The sequence below is a fragment of the Ostrinia furnacalis genome, unplaced genomic scaffold (genome assembly GCF_004193835.3).
Source record: "Ostrinia furnacalis isolate ACB-3 unplaced genomic scaffold, ASM419383v2 OfSCF1533, whole genome shotgun sequence".
In the NCBI taxonomy this organism is placed as follows: domain Eukaryota; kingdom Metazoa; phylum Arthropoda; class Insecta; order Lepidoptera; family Crambidae; genus Ostrinia; species Ostrinia furnacalis.
The window spans coordinates 193,115-220,467 of NW_021131772.1; the positions used below are offsets into that span (position 1 = coordinate 193,115).

Sequence of the window (27,353 nt, forward strand, 5' to 3'; positions counted from 1 at the left end):
CTTTCTTTAGTCCCTATTTTAGTATCCGCAGTAGTGTAACCTTGTCTTGCTCTCATATTTAATAACCCACACGAGTGTAACATTATCTTTCTCCCCATGTTATTAGTGTATGTAACCTCATCTTCCTTTCCTATTTAGTCACACGAATGTATGTAACCTTGTCTTGCTACCATATTTAGTAACACACATAAGTGTATCAGACTTTGTCCTGCTCCCCTATTTTCAGAGCTTATATTACCTTGTCTTGCTTTCGAATTTAGTGACACAAGAGGGAATGTATGTATTGTGTTGCTCACCCTATTTAGTAACTTGAGCGTGTATGTAACCTTTTTTTACTACCCTATTTAGACACATGGGTGTATGTAATCATGTCTTGCAACAACCTTATTTAGTTGCACACATGTATGAATGTAAATTGATTTTGCTAAGTAACACATGAGAATATGTAACCTTATCTTGCTATCTTATTTAATAACACTTGTGTATGTGACCTTGTCTTTTTACCCTGTTTAGTAACACACACGAGTGTATGTAACCTTGTTCATAAATATAAAACCTTGTCTTGCTCCCCTATTAAGTAAAAAGAGAGAATGTAACCTTGTCTTGCTATCCTTATAGTAACGCACATGCGCGTATGTAGCTTGTCTTGCTTTAATTTGAATTTTGAATGTTTTTTCCAGTGAACCTGTTATTCGGCTCGGAGACGGTGTCCAGCGCCGCCCGCCTGTCGCTGTCGAGCCTGACGCACGCGGCCGTCAACCGTGACGTATGCTTTCGTGCGCTGGACGCGATCGCTCTGCGCTTTAAGGCCGCCGCCGCGCTCCGCAACCCGTCCTTCGACGCCAACTGAACGTATGTACTTAATTTACGATTTACTCGGTGGTGGACTGTGATTTAAGAATTGTAGCGGTGTACAAGTGATTGTTTTGTAAACTACACAATATTTCGTTAAAATTATCTAAGTTATTTTAAGTGATCGGAAGTTACTTTACAGTTAAAGATGGTCTAACGTTTTTTAAGAATTCAATAAATTAGAATTTATCTTTTAAAAGCTGTAGTAAGAAGTTAGTGTTCAGTAAAACTCGTGAATATTTTTATTGCCGATTTGAAAGAAACAGGCGCGCTATTCTGATCACTATTTTATCTACTTATTTTAATAAGCGTAAAATACGTACTTGTGCATAAATATTCCAATGCTTAATTGTTATGAATTTAATGTTTATAAATTATAATACTCTTAAATTAATACCTACTAATAGGATAAGCAATGTTGTGACATCACAGCGGAACGGGTCCGGTATTATGCAGGTTGATTTTTTTCTACAATCAATATTACAAGTCTAATAGTACGTGTTATGTATGTTTGTTAATCTTTCTCGCATAAACGGCTGGACGGATTTTTATGACACGTGCCGTTCCGCTTTGTGTGTCAAGCTTTAACGCAAATATGTACGAATTTGTACATATATTTACGACTGTATCATTCCAAAGAGCTGCCGGAGATAAGATATCGGGATTTTAGTAACTACCTACTTAAGTTTATATTGTTGAATTTATTAAGCATATTTTCTATTTATATAAATCCATTTTAAATGGTGTGAATACTCAGGATTATTAAGGAAGTCATTAATGTTAAGAAATAAACGCCAAATTTCCATAAACCTTCAAAAATATTTTATTTCTCTTAGTCTAAAACACTAAATATCACAGAGCTCGTATATACATTTATAAAATAACATACTATTTGAGCTAAGTCGGTAAATATATTAACTTAATGCTATTCTCACATGCGAATGGTTGTTCAAATGCAAAACAACACATTCGTGTCGACTATTTCTAGTATTGCATTAAAATGGTACCTAAAATATTTCTAAAATACATAAAATCCTATACAAAAAGGTAAGTGGAAGGTTTCTAAATATTGCGTCACACTAAGCTGTCAGTCTGTACACAATACTTGAGGGTTGCCACAAAAGAAATAATTTAGTTGCCACATCGGAAAAAAAATTGCCAGTGTTTATAAATATTAAAAAAAAACTTAAATGTATTTCCATGGCAATGGCAAGACCACACTAATTGACCTATGTTTATCCCTATGCATTTATACAACACTAAAGTAAAATAGTAATTTGTCAATAAGGTAATTGAGCAATTCGTTTTTTTACATTGGACGGTAGTTTGGTTTTGATATCACAAACCCATTTTATATAATTTATGTAACTCTTATTACATGATGATTAGTGCTAATTACATGTTTTTAATGCACTTCAGATGGTTTACTGATTTAAATAAACCAAATCATCTTTTTGACTAACCAATGTTTAATTCTTTACAGCCACTGATAATATGGCTTCTGACAAAGAAATTTACCAATTATGTCATATTCTCAGTGTAAAATAGATTCCAATTAACCCGTTGCGCGATTCGCCAAGGTTTCATTCAGTGATTAAACTTTTGTCACCGGGACAGTATGTCTTTCTTTTTCTCTTTATAATAGTGTAAAAGAAACGGATATAGATTACGGATAATACTGTCACGGCGACAAAAATGCACGAGTGCGCGCGCGCCTTTAGGGCAAATATTTTTCTATGACTCAGAGAATCGTTCGACGGGTTAATGGCGTAGTTATGCTTCAACCACACCAACGCGTGCAGATCGCCATCGCCGGCACACGATCAAAGGCCAATGACAGGTCGCCTGAACTGTCATGGGTCGCGTGAACTGTCATTGGCCATCGATCTGCACGCGTTGGTGTAGTTAAAGCAAGTTTTACAGTAAGCTTTACAGTGCCAGTGCTAGGTTCAGAGCGCAGTGACGTCAGTGAGGTCGTCTCGGCTGTCGGCGCCGGCGTCGGGCTCGGGCCCGCGCTCCGAGAAGCTCAGGAACATCTGACAAACACCAAATTAGTTATACAGGGTGTTAGGTAAATGGGTATATGAGCCGACACTAGCCCATGTTAACATGGTCATATAAATGGTATGGTGAAGTCAGAAAATTGATATCTTTCTGACTTCACCATACCATTTATATGGCCATGTTAACATGGGCTAGTGTCGGCTCATATACCCATTTACCTATCACCCTGTAGATCGTTCATCCACGAAGACGCGCCCCACCACTCCCCGGTCGAGCAAAGAGCGAGGTGCAGGGAGTCTGATCCGACCAACCAGAGCGTGATCATTGTAACTAAACAATGAGGGTTTTCGCGAATGAAAGATCCGCTAGATGGCGGGACGTGGATGTGGGGTCTGACTGCTGCGTGATTGGTGGATTTTGACATATCTGTCAATGTCATGTCAAAAATAACCAATCATGCAGCATTTGGACCTCGCGTCTACGTATTGCCATCTGGCGGATTTTTTAATCGCGAAAATCCTCATTGCAATGCTGCCAATGCCAACAGTGACGCTCGGATTAGTTGGATCAAATGAAACAATCTATAGTTCTCTCGTGGGTTTTATTCCATGCAAATAGTTGATGTATTTGAGCACTAACACCACCCAATGATGGTTTCATTTGGCGCTCACCAGATGGCGCCATTTTCTTAGCCACAAGCGACAAAATATTATTCGTCAGTGGCGCCAACCGGTAAGCGCAAAAGGAAACCCTCACTAGGATTGGACATAGTTTGTCATGATTTGATGAAATGAACATTGCCATAATTTGATAAAGTTGTCTTGTGTTGCGTAGGAAAGAGTAAGTAATTTCTTAGACTTTTTTTTCTACATATTATTTTTTGTTTTTTTTTATTTTATTTTTTTATTGATTTTTTATTGAAAATAAAATTGATTTTTTATTGATTAGAGCTCGTAGAGACGATGGCCGTTGGGACAGGAAAATTCTCGACTGGCGACCACGGGCTGGAAGACGTAGCGCGGGCAGGCCTCCTACTAGGTGGACCGACGATCTGGTAAAGGTCGCGGGAAGAGCTTGGATGCGGGCAGCGCAGGACCGTTCATTGTGGAACACCTTGGGGGAGGCCTTTGTCCAGCAATGGACGACATTTGGCTGAAATGAACGAATGAAGGTTTTGCTTAAAATGTTTTGTAATACCTGTTCTAGCGAGCTCTGGGTGACGGTGTAGTCGTCGATGTCGCAGGCGCCTTGCAGCGCCGCCATGAGCCGGAAGATGTCGCTCGGACGCGTCGTTATTTCTTTACCGTCCACTGGAATAGGCACAAACCACACATATTTTAGACCCGAAAACACAATTGGTTTTCAATTAACTACACTGATTTATTGTGGTATCTGATTGTTATTGTTTTTTATACGCAGCATGGGACGTCAAGGTGGACCGACGATCTGATAAAGGTAGCAGGAAGGCGCTGGATGCAGGCCGCTAACAACCGTGCGATGTGGAAGTCATTGGGGGAGGCCTATGTTCAGCAATGGACGTCCTGTGAATGTTTTGTCCTGTCTAGTTTGAAATGTCAGTTAATCAGTTGTAAGCAATTACGACTCTAACAACTGTTAATAAAATACTATTTTATTTACCGCCGTGTAAGTGCACTCCGACGCGTGCCGGTCAATGGGTATCGTCCCTTAGATGGGAGGCCTATGTTTAGCAGTGGACGTTAATGACGACCCGACGATATGATTGCAGTGTATGTAACTGCGTCAATGAGGGTTTTCGCGAATGAAAAATCCGCCAGATGGCAATACGTAGACGCGAGTTTTTGACATGACATTGACAGATATGTCAAAATCCACCAATCACGCAGCAGGATTCCGTGGAAGGTAGTTGAACGGGAAGCATTGTCGATCTGTTTTAATGGTTTCAATTTATTATTTAATGGACTTTAGTGCACAAATTTGGTGTTATTTTGTGTTCTAAAGTGCAGTGAAGTGATAAATTATAAAAAACATTGAAATACTTCGAACTTGAGTGCGCATCGAGTGTCGAGTGGGTTGTCGTATGAACAACCCGCTTTGGACCCGGTGGCGTCTCGAAACCTGCTTACGGGCAAACTTAACTCCACGGAATCCATGAAAACTCAATAGACCTGAAACACCTACGTTCTATTGATAACTATGTCAATTTTCACTCGACATTGGCAGAAATAAACCTCCCAGAGAGGTTTGGTTGCCATTAAAATCACGCAGCAGTCAGACCCCACATCCACGTCCCGCCATCTAGCGGATCTTTCATTCGCGAAAACCCTCATTAGAATGCAGATGTGCGGTCTCACCGGTGGCGTGCTCAGGCAGCAGGAAGTGCAGCGCGCTGTGGTGCAGCACGCGCAGGGCCGCGTGCGGCGCGCGACACTCGACCCGCGCCCACACCGCGCGCGCGCGCCCGCCCGCCACGCGGCACTCCACCACGTAGCCGCCGCCGAACCTAAGGGGACAGATTGTTTAACACAAGCGGTTGCGCCACACTCCATGCGAGGCAGCTGTCACCGTGCGAAACAGTTGGCAGCTGTCACGCGCCGCGTCATCTCCTCCCTCGCGTTTTGAATCGCTTCTCTGGACGCAACATATGCTCGTGTTCGCGCGCTGACATTCGCGGCGAATTCGTCCTCCTGGATAAGGCCTGACAGCTGTCATGCCCCGTCACCGTGCGAGGCATTTGGCAGCTATTATGAGACGTCACCGCACGAGGCAACTGTCACGCGACGTCACCGTGGGAGGCGGCAGTCACCGCACGAGGCCGTTGTTACGCACCGTCAACGTGGGAAGCAGCTGTCTGGTGACTGCTTGCCTTCCCGGTGACGACGCGTGACAGCTGCCTCGCGCGGCGACTACCGCTTCCCATGGTGACGGCGCGTGACAGTTGTTGTTGCCTCCCCGGTGAGTATGTGTGGCAGCTAGTCACCGTACGAAACAGCTGGTAGCTGTCACGCGCCGTCATCGTAAAAGGCAGTTATCCAAACACGCTGTTTCGCCCGGTGACTGCTGCCTTCTACGGTGACTGCGCATGACAGCTGCTTCGCACAGTGACGGCGAGTGACAGCTGCCTCGAGCTTTGACAGCTGCCTCTTACGCTGACTGCGCGTGACAGCTGCCTCGCAGTGACTGCTGGTGACTATTGCCTCTCACAATGACGGCGAACAATTGTTATCGTTGTAGACACAGTCGTGGCAGGTCACCAATGCGTTGGACCGACCAAGTGAAAACAGCAATGGGAGACGGCTTATGTGACTGCACCAGACAGTTTGCCAATAGAGAGAGATGGAGGGAGATCGTGCGCAGCAGCGCCACGCAGGCCCGCAGCGCGCGCGCGTGCCCCGCGCGTGCGTCGTGCAGCACGCCGCGTGCTCCCACTGACCTGTGCAGGCAGGCCCTGAGCGGTGCGAGCGCGCGCAGGCGGCCGGCGCGCAGCAGCGCCACGCGGGCCCGCAGCGCGCGCGCGTCGCCCAGCGCGTGCGTGGCCAGCAGCACGCCGCGCCCGCGCGCGCACGCCGCTCGCACGCTACGCGCCACGCAGCCTCGGGAGCCGGCGTCCATGCCGCTGGAAAACAAACATTATAAAGATTCAGACTTTTGAACTAATAATAAATCTTGAGAAATAAACTTATTGACAGAAAAAAACTTTTATCCTTTTAAATACCAATCGAAACAATTACCGCGCTCTCATGCTTAGGGTTCTATAAGTTGCGAGTTATACATTTATAACAATGGGATAACACAAAAATAAATAGTGGACTGAGCAATGCCACCAAGCCTTGCATGAATAAAACTTCACCTTAGCATTTAACCCACGCCACGGTGGATGCTCCGTGCGCAGTCTTACTGAAGCCTCCTCCACACTAATGTCTTTCAACACAGCAGCCATACCGCCACGTGGACTCGACGTAGACTGCGTAGATTGCATTGGCATCAAGGCGACACCGAATTAGCGCTGCGCCGACGCTGGCAAGATAACGCCCCAAAGACGTTGGCGTAGGGGATCCCATAGATAGCCTACGAAATAGTCTTCCGCACATCGCAAAATGGAAACCCGGAAAAGCCAAACATAGCAAATTGAATAAGCTTTTTTTAGTTCATAGTAGTCATGTCACTGGGACGCATAGTTTCCGAGGATTAAGTGAAAACCGAAAAGTGGTACCTTTAAACCCCCCTCACCCCGCCGGCTCAAGGGCTAAGGGCGGGGACTTTTGCTATGTTCACCTCCTAACTAGTCTAAATAAAGTCAAAAATTGTGTTCCACGGATTTCCATCTATAATGCTTTATTGACTGGACTACTTACACTATGTGCCCTAAGTAAATAGTGAGTAGTTCCTTACCTGGTGGGCTCGTCGAGCAGGATGAGCGGCGAGCGGCTCATGAAGGCGAGCGAGGCGCACAGGCGGCGCCGGCTGCCGCCGCTCAGTGCGCCCGCTCGTGAGTTCTCATAGCGCGCCAGCTCGAACCACGCCAGCGTGCGCTTGATCACCTGCAACGATCACTCACGTCAAACGTCTACTCCACGCTAGATTGGTTAAGAGCTGTCTAGATGACGCAATTTTACTTACGCGATCGAGGTTCTTACTTAGACAAAATACGCGACTGCATTTGGATAAAGTCCGGTCGTTGAGCGCTCGCGGTCATCGGACGAAATTCTATCTGCTCGGCGACCGGACTTTAAAATGTATGAACCTCTAGTCCTCTAGTACCTCACTCGACAGGCTTTTACTCAGTAACATTTGCTGATAGGTAATAAGAAGTTTTCGAAAAAACAACGAAGAATAAATAAATAAATAACATCAATGACGGCTACCGCATTTGAACTCACCAGATGGCGTCACTATAGAATGAGATCCTACCATACTAGTGGCGCCAGCTAGCGCACCTAAAAATAGCTGTGTATTGTGCTAGCGTTAAAAAATATTTTTTGAATTATATGCGAGCAATGAAAATCAATACTTACTTCTTCCTGTTCAGCGATGCCCCGCAGCGTGCAGTATATTTCCAGCGTTTCTCGCACGGTCAGTAGCGGGTCCACGGCGTCGGTTTGAGGACAGTAACCTGCAGAGTAAACATGCTTAAATATTATGCCTAATCTCGTAGAGTCGACTCCTGTGTAGCCAGGATCTACAGCTTGACCTCCAATAAAACTCAACCAGTGTAGGCTAAGTTTGTCCCGGGAAAAAGTTGAACTGTCGCAATAAGGTTAAAGACTTCTAGTATAGTCTCGTTAGCCCATACGAGTGTGGTTCTTTAAATTTGAACCGGACGTCAGTCGTCTGTTTTGCCAACTTATTATTATTCTGTGGTTTTGCATGGTTGCACACGGAAAATAATACAACTGCGTTATAATAAAAAGCTGGGAAATGTCGTGGGTACGATTCCCACCTTAGGCAATTCGATTATTTCCAAGTTATTGACGCTAAAACATTTTAATAAATACTGATTGACTGACGTCCGAATCAAAACCTCTTAGTGCTTTTATACACAAGCGGCTCATAGCCGACGGCAGTGGTTTTTGCATCCTGTACAAAGAGAGCTATAACTGCAGTTAACGCCACCTGTCGACAGCTGCCGCCAAAAGGTGGCGACAGCTGCCGTTGCCACTGCCGTCGGCTATGAGCCGCTCGTGTATAAGAAGTCTTATTTGAACGAAAGTAGATAGTGAATATGACTTACTAATGTACCCAGAGCGTACGGAGGCGTCGCCCCGTAGCCTCACTTGTCCGGCGGAGGCGCGCGCCTGGCCCGTCAGCAGCGCGAACGTCGTCGACTTGCCCGCGCCGTTCTCGCCTAGGAGAGCCGTGCACTGCGGATGAAGATCATTTCATTATCATTCGTCATTCATTGCATTTGGATACGAGGCACATGAAAGATTTGACTAAACCTACCCACCAAAAATTAGTGGTCAGTTCGCGCCGTCACTTGAACTATAACTGTTCCGAAAGGTATCAAAAATGCTACTGCATGTCTAAGGAAGTACAAATGCGATACAAATGCGATAGTCACCAGACGCACCGTCTGGTGACTAAGTATCGCATTTATCTTCTGTCTGTGTCATACTGAAAGAATCTTACTCGTCAACTGGTGTGCACAAAAACAATATCCTCATCGCTATCTCGTCCAAAGAAGCATGATATAGTACAGTCTGTACCTGTAACTGAGAAGTTTATTCCACCAGGCTTGTTCCCACTAGCAGGAGTTTATTTTTTTATTTTCGTGGTCCCCACCGGCTGGAGGAGTGGCGATAACAGGAATAAAAATAATTATACTCAATTTCAATTAATTATTTGCGGGGACAACGAGAAGAGGTTCCTACGGAGAACTGAGGTGATTTTTTTTTTTTTTATCCACAACGAGGAAGCTCTTGGCCTGTATCTCACCTGATGGTAAGTGACGATCAGGCCGAAGGTGGAAGCGAGCTTCACCCGGAATCCTCAACCACGGAGGAACTGGCTATCTTACCTCTACTGTCGGAACACAATAATGCTGTTAACATTGTTGTTATGGCGACAGACTTAGGTAAGATGGTGGTAGCTAGCCAGGCGGACTTAGAACAAGCCCTACCACCAACCAAACCGAACAGAAAAATCTGCCCCCACTGGGAATCGAACCCGGGACCTCTGCGTCTGAAGCAGGTGGTCTAACCACTAGACCACAGAGGCGTTAAATTGTTGACCACAAAGGCGATTGTTGCCATGATAGTGATTTATACCGATAAATTATTACCAACTTCCTTATAAAAAAAGATCCTCACCTGCCCCGGCGGTATGCCCAGCGTGAGGTCTCGCAGCGCGACGCGGCCGGCGCCGGGCCCACGCGTGGGGTAGGCCTTGCCCAGCCCCACGCACGCCGCCACGTCCTGCGGGCCCGACACCATGCTGCTTAGCGAGTTCTTCTTGCCCTCTGTGTCTACGAAACCTGGGAAGTATAAGTGAAAACTGTTATACTCGTAATGTATTTATTTTGCGAAAATTTAAAAACTAGTCGTGTATTCGCTGTGGTCTTGATTCGTCGTGAAATCGACAGATTGGTAATATAAATGACTCCACAGCGGGAGGCTTAAACTCCTCACGCCAGGGTAAACCTTTTTGTGTATCTCTCCTAAGGCCCGCCGTACACGGACAGTTTCAGGCTGCAACTGCATAGTAAACTACAGTATTCTACGTATAGTCGCAGTTTAAAGCTGTCGATACTAACGCTTCAAGCTGTTCCTGTATGGCAGGTCTTAGTCGCCTGTTAAGTGATGTACATTTGGTAATTGGATTTGCTCTTTAGGATTTGTTAATTTGTGAATTGTGAAAGTACATTGCGGTATGTTGAATGGCAACACTAAACTGTGGAATTTAAATTTGTGTAATGGCAATGTTTCTCTCTCTCGTCTCGGATTCCATGAATACACAAGTGTGTTATCAGAAGATTGTATTTTAATCTAGAAATCCGCAGTATCCAGCCCTATCATACACAAACACGCGCGCGGCCGCGCCTCACGGTATCTTATGTATAGTTGTTGCAATGAGGGTTTTCGCGATTGAAAAATCCGCCAGATGGCAATACGTAGAAGCGAGGTTCAAATGCTGCATGATTGGTTATTTTTGACATGACATTGACAGATATGTCAAAATCCACCAATCACGCAGCAGTCAGACCCTACATCCACGTCCCGCCATCTGGCGGATTTTTCAATCGCGAAAATGTATGTAATGTATGAACTGTATTATGTATGTGATTTTGTTGGTGTACCTAATAAATAAATAAAATCCTCATTCACGAAGGCAAGTGAGCTTTACAAGTGTGGTGGCTCGCTACTGCTTTTCAAAAGTTTTGATAGATATTACACTATCGTTATGTACGTGTACACGTACATACAAGTAAAGCTTACTCGCCTTTGTGAGTTGTAAGAACTATAATTTAAATAGGGGCTATTGTACACCAAAAATGTAGTTCGATGTGTCAACTCACCGGCGTTGATGTTGCCAATAGTGTGCAGTCGCAGCGGCGCGTCCGCGTGCGCCAGCGCCGTCCGCACGCGGCGCCGCTCCTCGCCGGCGCCTAACTCCTCTAACTCGTCCAGCTCGGCGCCGGTCAGAGGCGGGATCGACTCCCGACGGAACCTGCGGAAGCGCAGGCGAGGGTTCAACAATGAGGTCGATAATACAGAAGATTCTATTGGTATCTAAATAAACCTTTAACAGGGTCAGTACGGCTAGCATGAAAAACTTTCGAATTCGAATCGAAAACCATCAAAAAATTTAGTACGAAAACTACTACAGCGCCCTTGTGAACGTGTCGTAAAGTGAACTTGGTATGAAAAATTGCACGAAACTTATTTTGAGAATTAATATTGTCATATTATCGTTTAATTCGAAGGTATCGAATTTTATCAAAAAAGCAAATCTCGAAAGTTTTTCATGTTAGCCGTACAGAGCTAATCGTTACAATGTAGTTACGTGATAAAGAATAAAATTAATAATAAGACACCACGCGGCTCGTCGGTGAGCATCGAATAATATTTTTTTTTTATTTTGTCTAGTGTCTCTCGGCAGTCAGACTTCATCAATAGCCGCGTCCACACCAGGCGCATAGGCTCGCTCTACTCTAACATAGGGTTGCTCACTCTAGTTTTGAGAGTAACCAAAATCTATATGTTAGGGACAACTTACTTGATCAGCAAGAACTCGAAGTACTGGTGCTCGACGGCGAGGTTGAGCAGGAAAAGCAGGCCGCCCACCAGCAGCAGGTAGGTATAGTGAGCCGCCAGCAGCTCGGAGCCCAGTGGATCTTTGTATGTGTCCATGCCGAAGCGAGCCAGCACCTGCAAAAAATAATGTTAACAACGTGATTTTACTGTCATGCCAACACTATACTATCATCTAATATGCAGCGACCTTTGCTGTAGCGGCCTCGTGATGAGGCACACCATAAAATAAAATTATGACGCTTGTATTATAGTGCTACGCAACGCCGTTTAATTTAAGGTGAGACCCCATTCATTCATAAAAAATATATGGAAAACATGGCAGCGAGCTCCCTCACAGTTTCACATAAAAGTGGGTTTATATCCCAAAAAGTGGGTTTATATCCCAAATTATGCTCACGTACAGACACGTGATGCATAACTGCAATTTTAAGATTAAACGTTAGGAATAATGAGTTGATTGAAACTAGACTAGCTTTGCTTGATCACAGCTGATCTATTGCAATTTTGCAACACTTTATGACCTAATTTTAGTAGGTACCTGATTTCACAATAAACACAATTTGAATTCGATCATTCATGTTCATGTATTACACGCCAGAATGCTTACCTATTGATGCAGTATTACCTGTGCTTGTATAGTGTTCTTGGCGATCTCGAGCAGTCCGTCTCCGAGCGCAAACTGCGGTGACAGCAGGAAGATCTTGTGAAGCACCCACCGAGCGTTGTCTGTTTGCTGGAAACATACATAATCATCATTTTAATAAGTGGAAATGTATTTGGTAATATTTAGTTAACACTTGCTAGATATGTGTGCAAATTGCATCAAGGTATATTGAAAAAATAAAAACAAAGTTGAAGTTGCATATTACAAATAATTGTTTTGGTTATTTGTGTTAGTGGCTTCGAGGCTCACATTACCAACTGAGAAAATTCAAAGAAAATTGAACTCTGTGGAACGTATGAAAACTCCAGTATCCAAACTTGATGTAAAATGTTCGTTCACCGTATTAGAAGTTGGTACGTGCTGTCGTTTTGGTACAAAACAAAAAAAAAAACGATTCCTGCCGGAGTAAAGTTGACAATGACCTCAAGCTACCCATCCTTATCGCTCGCGCGTAATACTATTGCTTTCGCGACTGTGCGACGGGCGCCCGCAGTGAGTGTGCGAGCGCGACAGCAACATAATTACGCGCGAGCGATAAAGATGGGTAGCTTGGGGTCATTGGACAAAATTCTACGTGCTCACGGACCAGACTATAAAAGCAAATGACGTCACTATTTTGTCAACTCAATTAAGCTACCTACTTTTTCAATTATAATGCGACCAAAAATCGTAATTTACAGGAAATTTAAAATTGAGTTTTGAAGACCGGAATGAAGTATTTTTAGAAAAGTTGTGATTTCGAATGATTGGGGAATGGTGTCAAATTGTTTCCTCACGTCGGAGTCGGAGATGACGTCGAGGATGAGCAGCACGGTGACGCCGCCCAGCCCGGCGAAGGCGCCGCCGCAGAACAGCAGCATGTTGGCCACGCTCGCCTCGCTGAACAACTTCTCGCACACGTGGACCAGGCTGCCGCACGCGAACCTTACAATAAATAGGATTTGAGACGCTATTCAATAAAAAATGTATAGCCTGACCAGGAACATAAAAACCCTGGCATAGAGGCGCTTCAANTCATTTATTTCAGATAAACAGTATCCATATGGGTTAGTAACAATTTGTGCTTAAACAATAAATGGTTAGTAAAAATATTTCAAACAAAATTAAATTAAAATTAAAATGGGCATCAAACAATTAAAATTAAGTAATATCAAATTAAAATCAGATTAAATTAGAATCAGGAATTTAAAATTAAATTAAAATCAGAATCATCTAAAATAAAATTAAAATCAAATAATAAATAATTATCAATTGAGATCACAACAAGGCGGGCAGGTTCCCGTGATCACTCTCTGCACGAAGCATTCCCATAGCGGAGATGTTAACCTGTCCGCTAGTGTCTTGAGTATGCTGTTGCGACTGCCTCGCACCCTGTTAATAAGGGATACCGTTTTTTTGCGGATGATAGCATTGAAGCCATCAGTTTGGTATTCCGCAAACATCCCCGATGCACTACAGAAACGTGGCAGCCCCAACATCATCCTAAAGACATTATTATATTGGATGCGAAGGGTTTCTAGCGATCTTTTGGTATGACTTACCCACTTATGTTTGAAAATTATAAATAACTTGAAAAAATCCAACTGCCTAAGGGAATTGAACCCACGATCTTCCGCTTGCCGGGCGACTGCTCTTCCAACTGAGCGGTTTTTTTTTAAATTCACAACGAGGAAGCTCTTGGCCTGTATCTCACCTGATGGTAAGTGACAATCAGGCCGAAGGTGGAAACGAGCTTCACCCGGAATCCTCAACCACGGAGGAACTGGCTATTTTACCTCTATCTAGCTACTTAGACACTGGATTTTTTCAACTCTTAACGCTAAAAATGAAATAATGTTGCCTTTATGTTATTAATTTATGGCGTTAACATATTGTCACTAGAATGTGCACACATCACTAAAGCTTCAACCACACCAACGCGTCGATGCCTCGTGGCCTTTTGATCGCCGGCGCGATCAAAAGGCCAATGACAGGTCGCGCGGCCTATGACAGTTCACGCGACCTGTCATTGGCCTTTGATCTGCACGCGTTGGTGTGGTTGAAGCATAAAACCGCTATGAGTGGTCGACGGAAGCCTCCGCGCAGTGATCGTTCAAATACTATCAACGCAAGATCTATGCCGTGCTCTAACTGCTGTCGCCTTGCCAGCCTGGTGGATCACAAGCGTTTTTAAAGCGGAGCGACGACGTGGCGGGAACGCCACGACTCCGCGGCGATCACGAGATTAGCTCACTCACTTACGTCTACATTTCTTGTCAAATTGCAAGGAAGCTCTTGGCCTGTATCCTGTATCTCACCTGATTATCCCCAACGAGGAAGCTCTGGGCTGTATTTCACCTGATAGTAAGTGAGTAAGTACCGACGATAATGGCCCAGTGTAGAATAGGGCGACGAGTGTAAGTGCGGAGAGTGTACTCACACAGTGTCCTTGCTCAGTTGCTCGGGCGAGATCTTCATGGGATGCGAGTAGGCGGTGACGGCGGCGGGTGTGAGTGTAGACTGTAGTACTCACACAGTGTCCTTGCTCAGTTGCTCGGGCGAGATNTACTACGTACAGAAGTTTTACTTCGCGAAGGTATTTAAAAAAATGTATGCTCAATGTCATTAACAATATGGTGTAATTTAGCCTGGCTCAAGAGTCAAGCACCATTTTGTTGACAAACGTCAGTGATCGGCACTGCGCCGAAGCTATAGGGCTGACTTCGGTAAAATGATGTGACGTGAGGTGCCAAACTGCGGAAAATGGCGGAGGAAATCCATGATTTAGCATGAATTATCATGAATAATATTAACTACTTATTTACCTCTCAGTGTCTTGAGGCAACTTAAAAAAGTACATTCTGTGTTTTTATTATTATTTAGGCAGTTGAATACTGCACAGTATTTAGTACACCATTTTCTTCCATCATACACAAGAATACGCGTGCGTGAGTCAATGTTCGCTCGTATGTGAGGCCTTGTCGAATAGTATCCTGTAGGTGGGCCATCGTGCGTGTTTTGTTTTCGATGTAAACTCGCGGAGATGAACAGGCCTGATTACACGCCAGAATGTTTAGCTATTGTTGCAGTATATTACCTGTGCTTGTATAGTGTTCTTGGCGATCTCGAGCAATCCGTCTCCGAGAGCAAACTGCGGCGACAGCAGGAAGATCTTGTGCAGCACCCACCGAGCGTTGTCCGTTTGCTGGAAACATACATAATCATCATTTTAATAAGTTCAAATGTATTTGATAATATTTCGTTAACAATTGCTAGATATGTGTGCAAATTGCATGAAACTATAATGAAGAAATAAAATAAAACGTTGAAATTTCCTATTACAAATAATTGTTCTGGTTATTCGTGTTAGTAGCTCCGAAGCTCACATTACCAACTGAGGAAGTTCCTCAAATGAAAATTGAACTCTGTGGAACGTATAGTTAGTTCCAAACTTGATGTAAATGTTCACCGTATTAGAAATTGGTGCGTGCTGTCGTTTTGGCACAAAACAAACAAAACGATTCCTGCTGAAGTAACGTTGTTCTAACAGGAAAATTCTAAACAAATGATTGGATAAAGAAAAATTGTGCATGAGCAGATAGTGTGGGATTTTTGATGTTCATCCACAATAAGGAAGCTAGGTGTTAGTGCTTCCTTCCGAGCGGGTGTTGTGCTCCAAGGTCCAATTTACACCATCTTGGTTTGTCTATTATACAGGGTGGAATTTTGTAATGCCACCTGGAGGGAAAGTACTCTTAATATTGTAGATAGATTTTTTTATCAATGAAAACATTATTTTATTTTTGAAAAGAAATAGAACAGCATTCAAAGATTTCCAAAAATTTGCTTGCCACACCCGAAAATCGAACCAACTAAAATCTGATAAAATTACACCCTGTATTTTTATTGCATCAATCGTTAGGGTTAAGTATAAGGATGAAATCTCTTTAACAAACTTGATAAATCAAATGAAAGGAAAACCATGAAATCTTAAATTATTTTAATTATGTAGAGAAAAAATTGTATGGTATGGTAATGAATTTTCGAAAAAAAATCGAAAATCTTTGAATGCAGTTCTCTTTCTTTTCAAAAATAAAGGAATGTTTTCTTTCAGTAAAATTGACTATCTACAGTATTAAGAGTACTTTCCCTCCAGGTGGCATTACAAAATTCCACCCTGTATACTTGGCAGGATAGAAAACTCCGACAACGCGATGCAGGATTGTACGCGCGGTGGAGTATGCCATAGTGGAGTCGTAACAGCGCCATCTGTTGGTACATTAGTTTGTAGTGGCGTAGTAGGTCGCCACAATAGCTTCTAGATTCAGAATTATCAATAAATTCTCACGTCGGAGTCGGAGATGACGTCGAGGATGAGTAGCACGGTGACGCCGCCCAGCCCGGCGAAGGCGCCGCCGCAGAACAGCAGCATGTTGGCCACGCTCGCCTCGCTGAACAACTTCTCGCACGCGTGGACCAAGCTGCCGCACGCGAACCTTGCAATAAATAGGATTTGAGATAAACGAACAATGTAACAAGTTATAAAAATGAGTAAATAAAGAAAAAAGAAATGATTCTGCAACGTTATAGATCAACTACACCGACTGTCCCACCCGTGACACTGACAGGGGGCGCCACAGTCAATACCAGATCGCTGGTTCCGATTTTTGCCATGTTGGAAACCATATAGTGGGTAGCGCCCCCCTGTCATTGAGTTTAGTTGGACAGTTCAGCGTGGGTTATCTATAGTTCATCTATACCCGTCACTTACGCAAACCGAGATTCCGTGGTGAGTGACAGATAGATCCGAAAGTACGTTAGAGGGCGTTAGATAAGCTCTTATATCCAGAATCGTCAAATAGTTTAGGGAATACAGATCTAAGAGGCCGTTCTTCCTCCGATGCCCGATGGGCGACTTAACGTTCTGAGAGCGGAATTGGAATTACAATTTGTAATTTACAAATTACCTACAAAGTGATAAACTTCGTTCTTTTATACAAATGAATGAATCTCACAAAATAATAATAATAATAAGCTAAAACTTACCCGTAAAGTAAAATGAGCAAACAGATGGCCGGCAGATTATTTTTCTCCACGAAGACGGGGAAGTGGAACGCCTCCATCAGTATCGCCGTGATCACCATGTTGATGACGATGATCTGCAAAGATTAGTAAATATGCTGTCAATTCTCATAAAGCTATCGAGAACAGGGGGCTACAATATTTGCGTTCACCAGTTGGCGTCACTGTAGAGCAGTGTTTTTCAACCTTTTTCATGACACGACCCCCCTAGTATGAAAAAAATTTTGGCGACCCCCCGACCGTTCGCTTTTTTTTCATGCATTTTATAATGTTGCAAAGATGTTTGTAGGGACCGAATACTTCAATCCATACAACATTTGCATAATTAGATTTCGGATTATCTGTCTTTATAAGATTTTTTTTTTTACTGGAGTAGTTTTTTCGACCTCTTGCGACCCTTGAGAAACACTGCTGTAGAGTAAGGCCCTGTCACTATCGTTTCAGCCAAATGACGTCCACTGCTGGACAAAGGCCTCCCCCAAGGTTTTCCACAATGAACGGTCCTGCGCTGCCTGCATCCAGGCTCTTCCCGAGACCTTTAGATCGTCGGTCCACCTAGTAGGAGGTCTGCCCACGTACAGCCCGTGGTCGCCAGTCGGAAACTTTTCTGCCCCAACAGCCATCGTCATAAGAAGGCTCAAGGTCACCCAAAGAGCGATGGAGCGGGCTATGCTCGGAGTTCCCCTGCGTGATCGAATTAGAATTGAGGAGATCCGCAGGGGAACCAAAGTGATCGATATAGCTCGCAGAATTGCTAAAATCAAGTGGCAGTGGGCGGGGCACATAGTTCGTAGAGACGATGACCTGTCACTGTAACATTTATTTTATTTATTTTTGGGAAACATACAGTTTATTTATTTATTTGAACACCAACAAGGTTACATTGAGGCTTCACAATACAGTTACAATATAGTTGGCCGTTTGGTGTAGTGGTTCGAAACGGACTACTATTCCGGAGGTAGCGGGTTCGATTTCCGCACAGAACAAACATTTGTTTGTGTGCATGAACATATTTGTTTGTATTGGACTGGGTGTTTTCTATGTATAATATGTATGTATTTATAAAAAGAGTATTTAATTATGTTTATATCCGTTGTCTAGTACCCATAGTACAAGCTTTGTTTAGTTTGGGACTAGAGGCGCAGTGTAAATGTCCAAGGATATATTTATTTATTTAAAATAACATAAATTTTTGTAAGCTACAAAAAAGCCCTTTATTTTATTACCCCAATCGATAGGTTTCGAGAATATTTTTTTTCGGAAGACATTATGGCGCGTGAAATCCGCCATTTTGTTTTTTTTTTTCAATTTTGATATAAGTAGCCAGTGTCACTCTCACGATTAAGATGAATCTAACGACATCTCTCACGCTAAAATCGGTCAAGCCGTTTAGGCCGTGCCAAAGAAATATACCTACATACATACATAACCCTCCTTTTGGCGCAGTCGAGTAAAAAATAGAAAGTGGCTTACCAGCATATCCCATACGAGCGCGGCGGCCCAGTAGCGCAGCGGCGGCACGCCGGCCAGCAGTTGCAGGCGCTTCTCCTGGCGAGTGCGCGCGCGCACCAAGTACACGGCCGCGCCCGCGCTGGCTAAAGAGTATGCCAGCACCACCAGCGCCGAGATACCCGCGTCTGCTACGTGCTGGTAGCTGTGGACAGTTGCCATTGTGTTTGAAAATTATAAATAACTAGCTGACCCGGCGAACTTCGTACCGCCTTAGCGTAGAGATTTTCTTTATATTTTATTCCGTAAAAACCTTGTACAGAGTATTAGAAAACTACAAAAAAAAATCAGCCAAATCGGTCAACCCGTTTTCATGTTATGTCGTGACAACGGAAAACGGGTTTCATTTTTATATATATAGACTTGAAAAAATACAACTGCCTAAGGGAATTGAACCCACGATCTTCCACTTGCCGGGCGACTGCTTTTCCAACTGAGCTACTCAGACACTGGATTTTTTCAACTCTTAACGCTAAAAATTAAATAATTTTGCCTTTACGTTATTAATTTATGGCGTTAACATGTAACTAGAATATGCGCACATCACTAAAGCTTCAACCACACCAATGCGTTCAGGTCGCCATCGCCGGCGCGATCAAAAGGCCAATACCAGGTCGCGCGACCTATGACAGTTCACGTGACCTGTCATTAGCCTTTGATCTGCACGCGTTGGTGTGGTTGAAGCATAAAACCGCTATGAGTGGTCGACGGAAGCCTCCGCGCAGCGATCGTCCAAATACTATCAACGCAAGACGTATGCCGAAATCTGCCTGCTCGAAATCAAACCGTTGTCGCGATCTCTTACGTCTACATTTGAAAGAAATAAGGAAACATTTAATAGACATCACAAAAGACAAAAAAGGTAAATAGAAAAAGACAGGGGTAACACATAAAACATACAATGGAAAAAAAAGTAAACTAAGCAGTGCCACCCTGTCGCACAGCGATGCCCATTGCAATGGGACCCCACTCAGCAATGCCGTGGCCCCCGGTGAGGAAGGCCACGACGCTGGTTTTCAGTGTGCCCCACGCCGAGTGGGAGTCACGGACACTAACCTATACCAACTTCATAAAATACGAGGGGTGGGATTTTGCAATTTTTTCAGATTTTTGTGATGGTTAGAAATATCTAGCCATCACAAAAATCTGAAAAAAATTGGCGTGTTCAGATGAAAGTACCTAATTCTTAAATGCAATGGTGAACTTTCTAGTGAAGAATTAAGCTACCTTCCCAATTTTTTTTTCAGATTTTTGTGATGGCTCGAAATATCTCATTTTCATTACTTTTTGAACACCCCACGTACACACTTTTTTGTCAGGAGATGAGGGCGGATATTGTGAGTACACAGACTGTAGTGTACTCACACAGTGTCCTTGCTGAGTTGCTCGGGCGAGATCTTCATGGGATGCGAGTAGGCGGTGACGGCGGCGGGTGTGAGTGTAGACTGTAGTACTCACACAGTGTCCTTGCTCAGTTGCTCGGGCGAGATCTTCATGGGATGCGAGTAGGCGGTGACGGCGGCGGGTGTGAGTGTAGACTGTAGTACTCACACAGTGTCCTTGCTCAGTTGCTCGGGCGAGATCTTCATGGGATGCGAGTAGACGGTGACGAGGCGGTGACGGCGGCGGGTGTGAGTGTAGACTGTAGTACTCACACAGTGTCCTTGCTCAGTTGCTCGGGCGAGATCTTCATGGGATGCGAGTAGGCGGTGACGGCGGCGGGTGTGAGTGTAGACTGTAGTACTCACACAGTGTCCTTGCTCAGTTGCTCGGGCGAGATCTTCATGGGATGCGAGTAGACGGTGACGGCGGCTGGCGCGCGTAGGGCGGCGCGTAGGGCGGCCGAGTGTAGGGCGGATAGGGCGGCGGGCAGCGCGTGGTGACCTTTGTTGTTGTACCACGCGATTAGGTTCGTCTTGTTGTTGGCCAGGGATACTGTGAAGCCCGTATATCTGGAGACATTAAAATCCAATTCATTTACACTGAAAGATTTAGACAGGCGCATAATCCCGCGCAGGATGTTTTCCTGAACACTATAATCCGGGCCTTTTCAAGGCGAGAGTGAATAAGCACTTACAGGGTAGATATGTACCATCTTAGACTACATCTCACGTAACACCAGGTGCGATTGCGGTCAAATACCAGCCTTGTCTTACAGAAAAAAAAGGGACGCGGTTCTATCACGGTGATTGCATCAGCAAAATTGTCTTCGATCTTATTGGGACGGGAGGTGTAGAAAAAAAAATACACGGTGTACAACTGCTGCTAATAAAAGCAAAACTGGTGTTAAACGGGACTATTCCCATCTCTCATTTCCACCGCTGCAACTCCTGTGTAGACAGAATCTACAACTTGAAAACTGCAGTAAGAATTAAGTGTGTAAGTGCCCCCAAGAAAGCCAAGGTACTTTTATTTTATATACCTTTTTTCAATGTAGTCCTTCTGCGAGTTGACGAGCCACTCATTGAGAGTATTTACGTCTGGCAGCACCATCATACTCGGCTTGTCGATAGCATTGCTTGCGTTGCACTGCTGTATGCTGTCGCTGCACTGACAAGTCGGTGTGTCCTGATGGAAGGCACATACATTAATATCCATGTACGAACCTCACAACACGGCAATGCTAAGTTTTGTGAGCTTCGAGTTGAAAGATCATACACGTCAAAACTTATAAATAAGTTTATATGTAAAGGTAAATCAAACATGCACATACACAATACTTAACTGGGTGTTAGTTGTAATTTATTCTTACCGCTTGAGTCCAGTTTCGGATACCATCGCCCACCATTAAGTAGTCTAGGACATGTTGTGCAAACGTTGGGTCCACGTTCTCGGAATAGCTTGACGGATCTGGCCTGAAATCACAATCATTTTCTTTTAGATATGACTCATCATATGTTTTTTAAACTATAATAATTATCCCCGGGTCGATAACAATGGCGTACAACTGTACGTCATTATTAGTCACAGTATTTATACAGTAGGTATAAAAATACTTATTGACTTGAGGGTAAAGTAAAAAAAAATGTTTTGGGACAGTTATTTTGTCACTGATTTTCGGCGTAGAGAAGAAAACATTGAGTTATCTTTCTGCAATAAGAACGAGGTTGCAAAAAAAATATAGGTACAATTTATTTTTATTCATTTATTCATGAATAGAACGGTAATACCAATTACACTATTCAAACAAGACTTAAGAAAATTCAGAATAACATTTAAGAACTTATCAACAATTAACTTAATTTAGGAAAAGTACATAAATCAGATGCGATTATTTTCACAGTAACCCAAACATTCTGCTAGTAACGTACTCCACCCCACAAGAACACTATAGGTCTAGTGAGTTGCTGCCTGAGATATGAGAGCGGGACGAAAAGGTGTTTTTGTGTCATCAAACGTCAGCGAGACTTCATATGTGCTTCAGACTTGTATGCTCCATCGTCATATGTCATCCCTCCCGTGTCGTTCCCATGCCTCAGTCACTGTAGTCATGCGCTAGACTTGTAGCAGGTGTACATTATGAACTGCTACTTACACGATAAACTGCGTGGTGTTAGCATAAAGGCCGGGGAAGAGTCGCAGCGCGATCTCATTGTCAGCAGGCGGCCGGATGGTCGAGAACGCCATTGCGATGCCCACGAACAGCGACGGGAGAACCAGCAGCACGAACAGTAGCCACCTGCGGTCAGGTAATACGTTGTAGATGGAGTAAGGGGGTAAAGCAGATAACGAAGGATTCTAAGGATACTGAAACTGCCACACAATGAAGTTTACTAAAACTGAATAGAGTTGAGAATGCCACAGAAAGAAGTGTACCGATCGCGCGCGGCACGCCCACCATAGAGTCATGCGCATAAGTGCCTCGCGCAATAGGAGAGCGGTATCATCCAGTTTTATATGATTTGAAGTTGAAAAAAGGTTGATTACTTATGCGTACGCTCACACTGGGTGACATACGACTGCTCGGCGATTTAGACGCGACGACAAGCTGCGGCCGAAAATTTCATATATTTTGTTCAAAGCTTCGCACACTTGGTGTCAGAGTCGAGGAGTCGCAACAAGCAACAAGCAAGCGACAAGCATAATTATGTATGCAAATGTCTAGAATAGGTGTCTCAGGTCGCTGAGCTGTCGCTGTCGCGTGTCAGCTAGTGTGCGCCTACACTATTTGTAAATGTTTTTACCTATTCCTGGAGTAGTGCAGGTATCTGGCTCGCAGCAGCGCGCGCCAGTGCTGCAGCGCGCCGCCCGTCAGCGGGCCCGCTCGATGTGACGCGCTGTGACGCCGTCACAAGCGTCAGGTGTAGTCACTGACCTGTTCCGGGAGTAGTGCAGGTATCTGGCTCGCAGCAGCGCGCGCCAGTGCTGCAGCGCGCCGCCCGTCAGCGGGCCCGCTCGATGTGACGCGCTGTGACGCCGTCACAAGCGTCAGGTGTAGTCACTGACCTGTTCCGGGAGTAGTGCAGGTATCTGGCTCGCAGCAGCGCGCGCCAGTGCTGCAGCGCGCCGCCCGTCAGCGGGCCCGCTCGATGTGACGCGCTGTGACGCCGTCACAAGCGTCAGGTGTAGTCACTGACCTGTTCCGGGAGTAGTGCAGGTATCTGGCTCGCAGCAGCGCGCGCCAGTGCTGCAGCGCGCCGCCCGTCAGCGGGCCCGCTCGATGTGACGCGCTGTGACGCCGTCACAAGCGTCAGGTGTAGTCACTGACCTGTTCCGGGAGTAGTGCAGGTATCTGGCTCGCAGCAGCGCGCGCCAGTGCTGCAGCGCGCCGCCCGTCAGCGGGCCCGCTCGATGTGACGCGCTGTGACGCCGTCACAAGCGTCAGGTGTAGTCACTGACCTGTTCCGGGAGTAGTGCAGGTATCTGGCTCGCAGCAGCGCGCGCCAGTGCTGCAGCGCGCCGCCCGTCAGCGGGCCCGCTCGATGTGACGCGCTGTGACGCCGTCACAAGCGTCAGGTGTAGTCACTGACCTGTTCCGGGAGTAGTGCAGGTATCTGGCTCGCAGCAGCGCGCGCCAGTGCTGCAGCGCGCCGCCCGTCAGCGGGCCCGCTCGATGTGACGCGCTGTGACGCCGTCACAAGCGTCAGGTGTAGTCACTGACCTGTTCCGGGAGTAGTGCAGGTATCTGGCTCGCAGCAGCGCGCGCCAGTGCTGCAGCGCGCCGCCCGTCAGCGGGCCCGCTCGATGTGACGCGCTGTGACGCCGTCACAAGCGTCAGGTGTAGTCACTGACCTGTTCCGGGAGTAGTGCAGGTATCTGGCTCGCAGCAGCGCGCGCCAGTGCTGCAGCGCGCCGCCCGTCAGCGGGCCCGTGCCGCCCACGAGCGGCGCCGCTTCAGTGCGAACACTTGATGTAGACGCACTCTTGGATGCCGATTCCTCTGGCGCTGAGAACACATAGTAAATAAACAATTTAAAAAAAAGTTACGTTTGCCTATACGAGTATACGTTCAACTGCGATGCATACAGATCTCCTAATCAGAAATGTTTGTCCTGGGTGCAACCAGCAGCGTGATTTTACACGCACGTGGATCAGATTATGAACCTTATGCGTACGACTCACCGTCCTCTATGGCGTGGCTGGTGAGCTCGGCCTGCGAGCACACGTTGTGGAACACCTGCTCCAGGCTGCTGCACTCCAGCGAGTAGTCACGGAAGCCCAGCGCCTCTTGGCTCGCTTCCAGGGATGTGCATAGTTTGAGGAAGCTGAGGAACAAAACACCAATAGTTCAGGTTATAAAACCATTTGAAGTTAGACAATTATGAGCCAAAGACTGACTTTTTACCATGTTTTCTCACGGGAAAATCAAATCATTTTAATTTGTTAAAACCATTAATCATTGCTTAAAGTGTACTTGACTCATAAAGGACAATCAAAATTTATCCATTACATGCAGGTTGATTATGTCCGTGAGCACGTAAAATTTTGTCCAATGACCCCAAGCTACCCATCCTTATCACTCGCGCGTAATTATATTGCTGTCGCGACTGTGCGACGCGCGCCCGCAGTGAGTGTGCGAGCGCAACAACAACATAATTACGCGGGAGCGATAAGGATGGGTAGCTTGGGGTCACTGGACAAAATTCTACGTGCTTACAGACCAGGCTTTAGCTACACACAAGATTAAGATTTATGGAAAAACAGCAACTAAATTCAAAATAAAAAAAAATTCATGCAATTTAATTGGTACTTATGTTATAATTACATCCACATACATAGCACGCCCCTTCATGTACTCTCGTCCCTACTTGTATACTCACTCGTTATTCAGTCCATTGGCATCAAAGAAGGGCAGCGACAACTCCACATCAAGTCCGTTGATTTCCAGCAAGTTAGCATTGGCTATGGCCTCCCGGACTACACTCAGCAGCCGTTTGCTGCGCTCGTGTAGGCACGCGTCGGCGTCGGTGTCGGTGTCGGCGATTATGTCGGCGTCGGCGTCTGTGGTGTCGGCGTACGACACGCACAGCTTGTAGCCGTTGCCGAGCGAGCGCTTGATCTCGATGGGGGAGCCGGAGGTGTGGACTTGACCCTGGATATTTGTTTGTATCATAAAAGTAGGTAATAAAAAAAATCATAAAACTTATTTATTTTACTGCTTTTAAAACGCACTTTTACACGTCCCTGTATTAACCCTACCACTGGAATGGTATTTTCAAGGTAACTAAAATATGATTTTCTTTATACTAATTGTCTGCATGACATAATATTAATATCGTGTCGAATTAATAGCGAACAAAAATACGAAGAAATGTCTTTATTGCGTTACGTTCGACACGACATTCAAAGCCACGTTGGAAACCCCTTTTTTGCAGATGGAAACGTCACTATTGAAAGAAAGACTAGAAGAGTTGTCGGTGCGTTACCTGCCTTTTAGGAGTTTCAAGATTATTCTAACTTTATTGCCTTGTCGGCCGTTTGGTGTAGTGGTTCGAAACGGACTACTATTCCGGAGGTAGCGGGTTCGATTCCCGCACAGTACAAACATTTGTGTGCATGAACATATTTGTTTGTATTGGACTGGGTGTTTTCTATGTATAATAAGTATGTATTTACAAAAAAAAAGTATTTAAGTATGTTTATATCCGTTATTTAGTACCCATAGTACAAGCTTTGCTTAGTTTGGGACTAGAAGCGCAGTGTAAAATGTCCAAGGATATTTATTATTATTTATCCCAACTAGTCCCAACTAATATTATAAATGCGAAAGTAACTCTGTCTGTCTGTCTGTCTGTCTGTCTGTCTGTCTGTCTGTCTGTCTGTTACGCTTTCCCGCTTAAACCTCGCAACCGATTTTGATGAAATTTGGCATAGAGATAGTTTGAGTCCCGGGAAAGAACATAGGATAGTTTTTATCCCGGTTTTTGAAACAGGGACGCGCGCGATTAAGTTTTTCTGTGACAGACAAAATTCCACGCGGGCGAAGCCGCGGGCGGAAAGCTAGTTATTTATAACAGTTAGCTATTTATGATTACCGACCTTGTGCATAATGACGATCTGGTCGCTGAGCAGCTCGGCCTCGTCGAGGTGGTGCGTGGTGAGCAGCACTGTGCGCTCTTCCTTCAGCTTCACGATCATCGACCAGATGTCACTGTTGGATTGATAAAGGGATTACATAACGATGTGGTGATGAGAAGAAGTCAAATTACTCGGAGATCATCATCATCATCATCTCAGCCATAGGACGTCCACTGCTGAACATAGACCTCCCCCAATGCTTTCCATGTTGCCCGGTTGGAAGCGGCCTGCGTCTTGCACCTTCCTGCTAACTTTATGATGTCGTCAGTCCACCTTATGGGTGGACGTACCACGCTGCTTTTTCCGGTTTTCATTTCTAACTCAGAGATGCGACTACCTATTAAAGGCGGTGAGCGGTCCTGTAGTAAACCTGCGTTACCCTGCGGGATGTGATCGTTTCGAGTCACTGCGCCACCCTGTAGCATGGTGTATTAAAAACGTCTCATCTTTAGAACGCTCTCACTGCGCCTAAATCCAACCAATAGAATGTAAGAATAATAATTTTTATTTTTAAATAATATGTATTGTCATTGTATAGTGGTTTGGTGGTGGAGCACGTGCTCGAAGTTCCGTTATTGCGAGACCCTAAGGCCCTTTTCACACGTCCCGGTTGCTGGCTAACCGGCGCCGGCTACCCGGCGTCAAATGTATGGGCATGCCGGATTAATTACGCCGGAACATGTGAAAGCTACGTACCATGCCCATACACTTCACCACCGGGTACCCGGCGCCGGATAGCCGGCAACCGGAACGTGTGAAAAGGCACTAAATCTCATCTCTGCTCAGTTCTTTTGAAATCGGCCCGCCAGGTAGGCTCGTCGCTGCCCGGGCCCAGTTGTGATGTATACTGACCGGCGGTGCGAGGGGTCGACGCCGGCGGTGGGCTCGTCCAGCGACACGAGGTGCGGCCGGCCCACGAAGGCCAGCGCCACGCACACGCGCCGCCGCGTGCCGCCTGACAAGCGGCAAGCTGGCTCCTCGCTCACAGGGCCCAGGTTCAATACTCGGAGCAT

General features: G+C 45.3%; 2 protein-coding genes across 2 annotated transcripts in view; one reads left to right on the plus strand and one right to left on the minus strand.

Moving 5' to 3' along the window:
* LOC114352990 (uncharacterized) overlaps nt 1-2,018 on the plus strand; it is a 33,544-nt gene extending 31,526 nt beyond the window's left edge. The window contains exon 16 of the mRNA XM_028304769.1: nt 681-2,018. Within this exon, the coding sequence (XP_028160570.1) occupies nt 681-850 (170 nt within the window). The 3' untranslated portion in view covers nt 851-2,018. The remainder of the gene's footprint in view (nt 1-680) is intronic.
* LOC114352989 (retinal-specific ATP-binding cassette transporter-like) lies at nt 1,851-27,353 on the minus strand. Its single transcript, XM_028304768.1, has 23 exons — nt 27,193-27,353; nt 26,302-26,413; nt 25,083-25,354; nt 24,385-24,527; nt 24,055-24,208; nt 22,358-22,501; nt 21,575-21,677; nt 21,245-21,390; nt 20,571-20,774; nt 18,787-18,967; nt 17,278-17,390; nt 16,580-16,727; nt 15,329-15,436; nt 11,551-11,702; nt 10,850-11,001; nt 9,645-9,808; nt 8,567-8,696; nt 7,851-7,948; nt 7,228-7,376; nt 6,269-6,451; nt 5,190-5,338; nt 4,054-4,166; nt 1,851-2,888 (listed from the first exon to the last, which is right to left on the minus strand). The coding sequence occupies exons 1-23, from the start codon at nt 27,351-27,353 to the stop codon at nt 2,802-2,804; spliced, it is 3,366 nt and encodes a 1,121-aa protein (XP_028160569.1). The 3' UTR covers nt 1,851-2,801.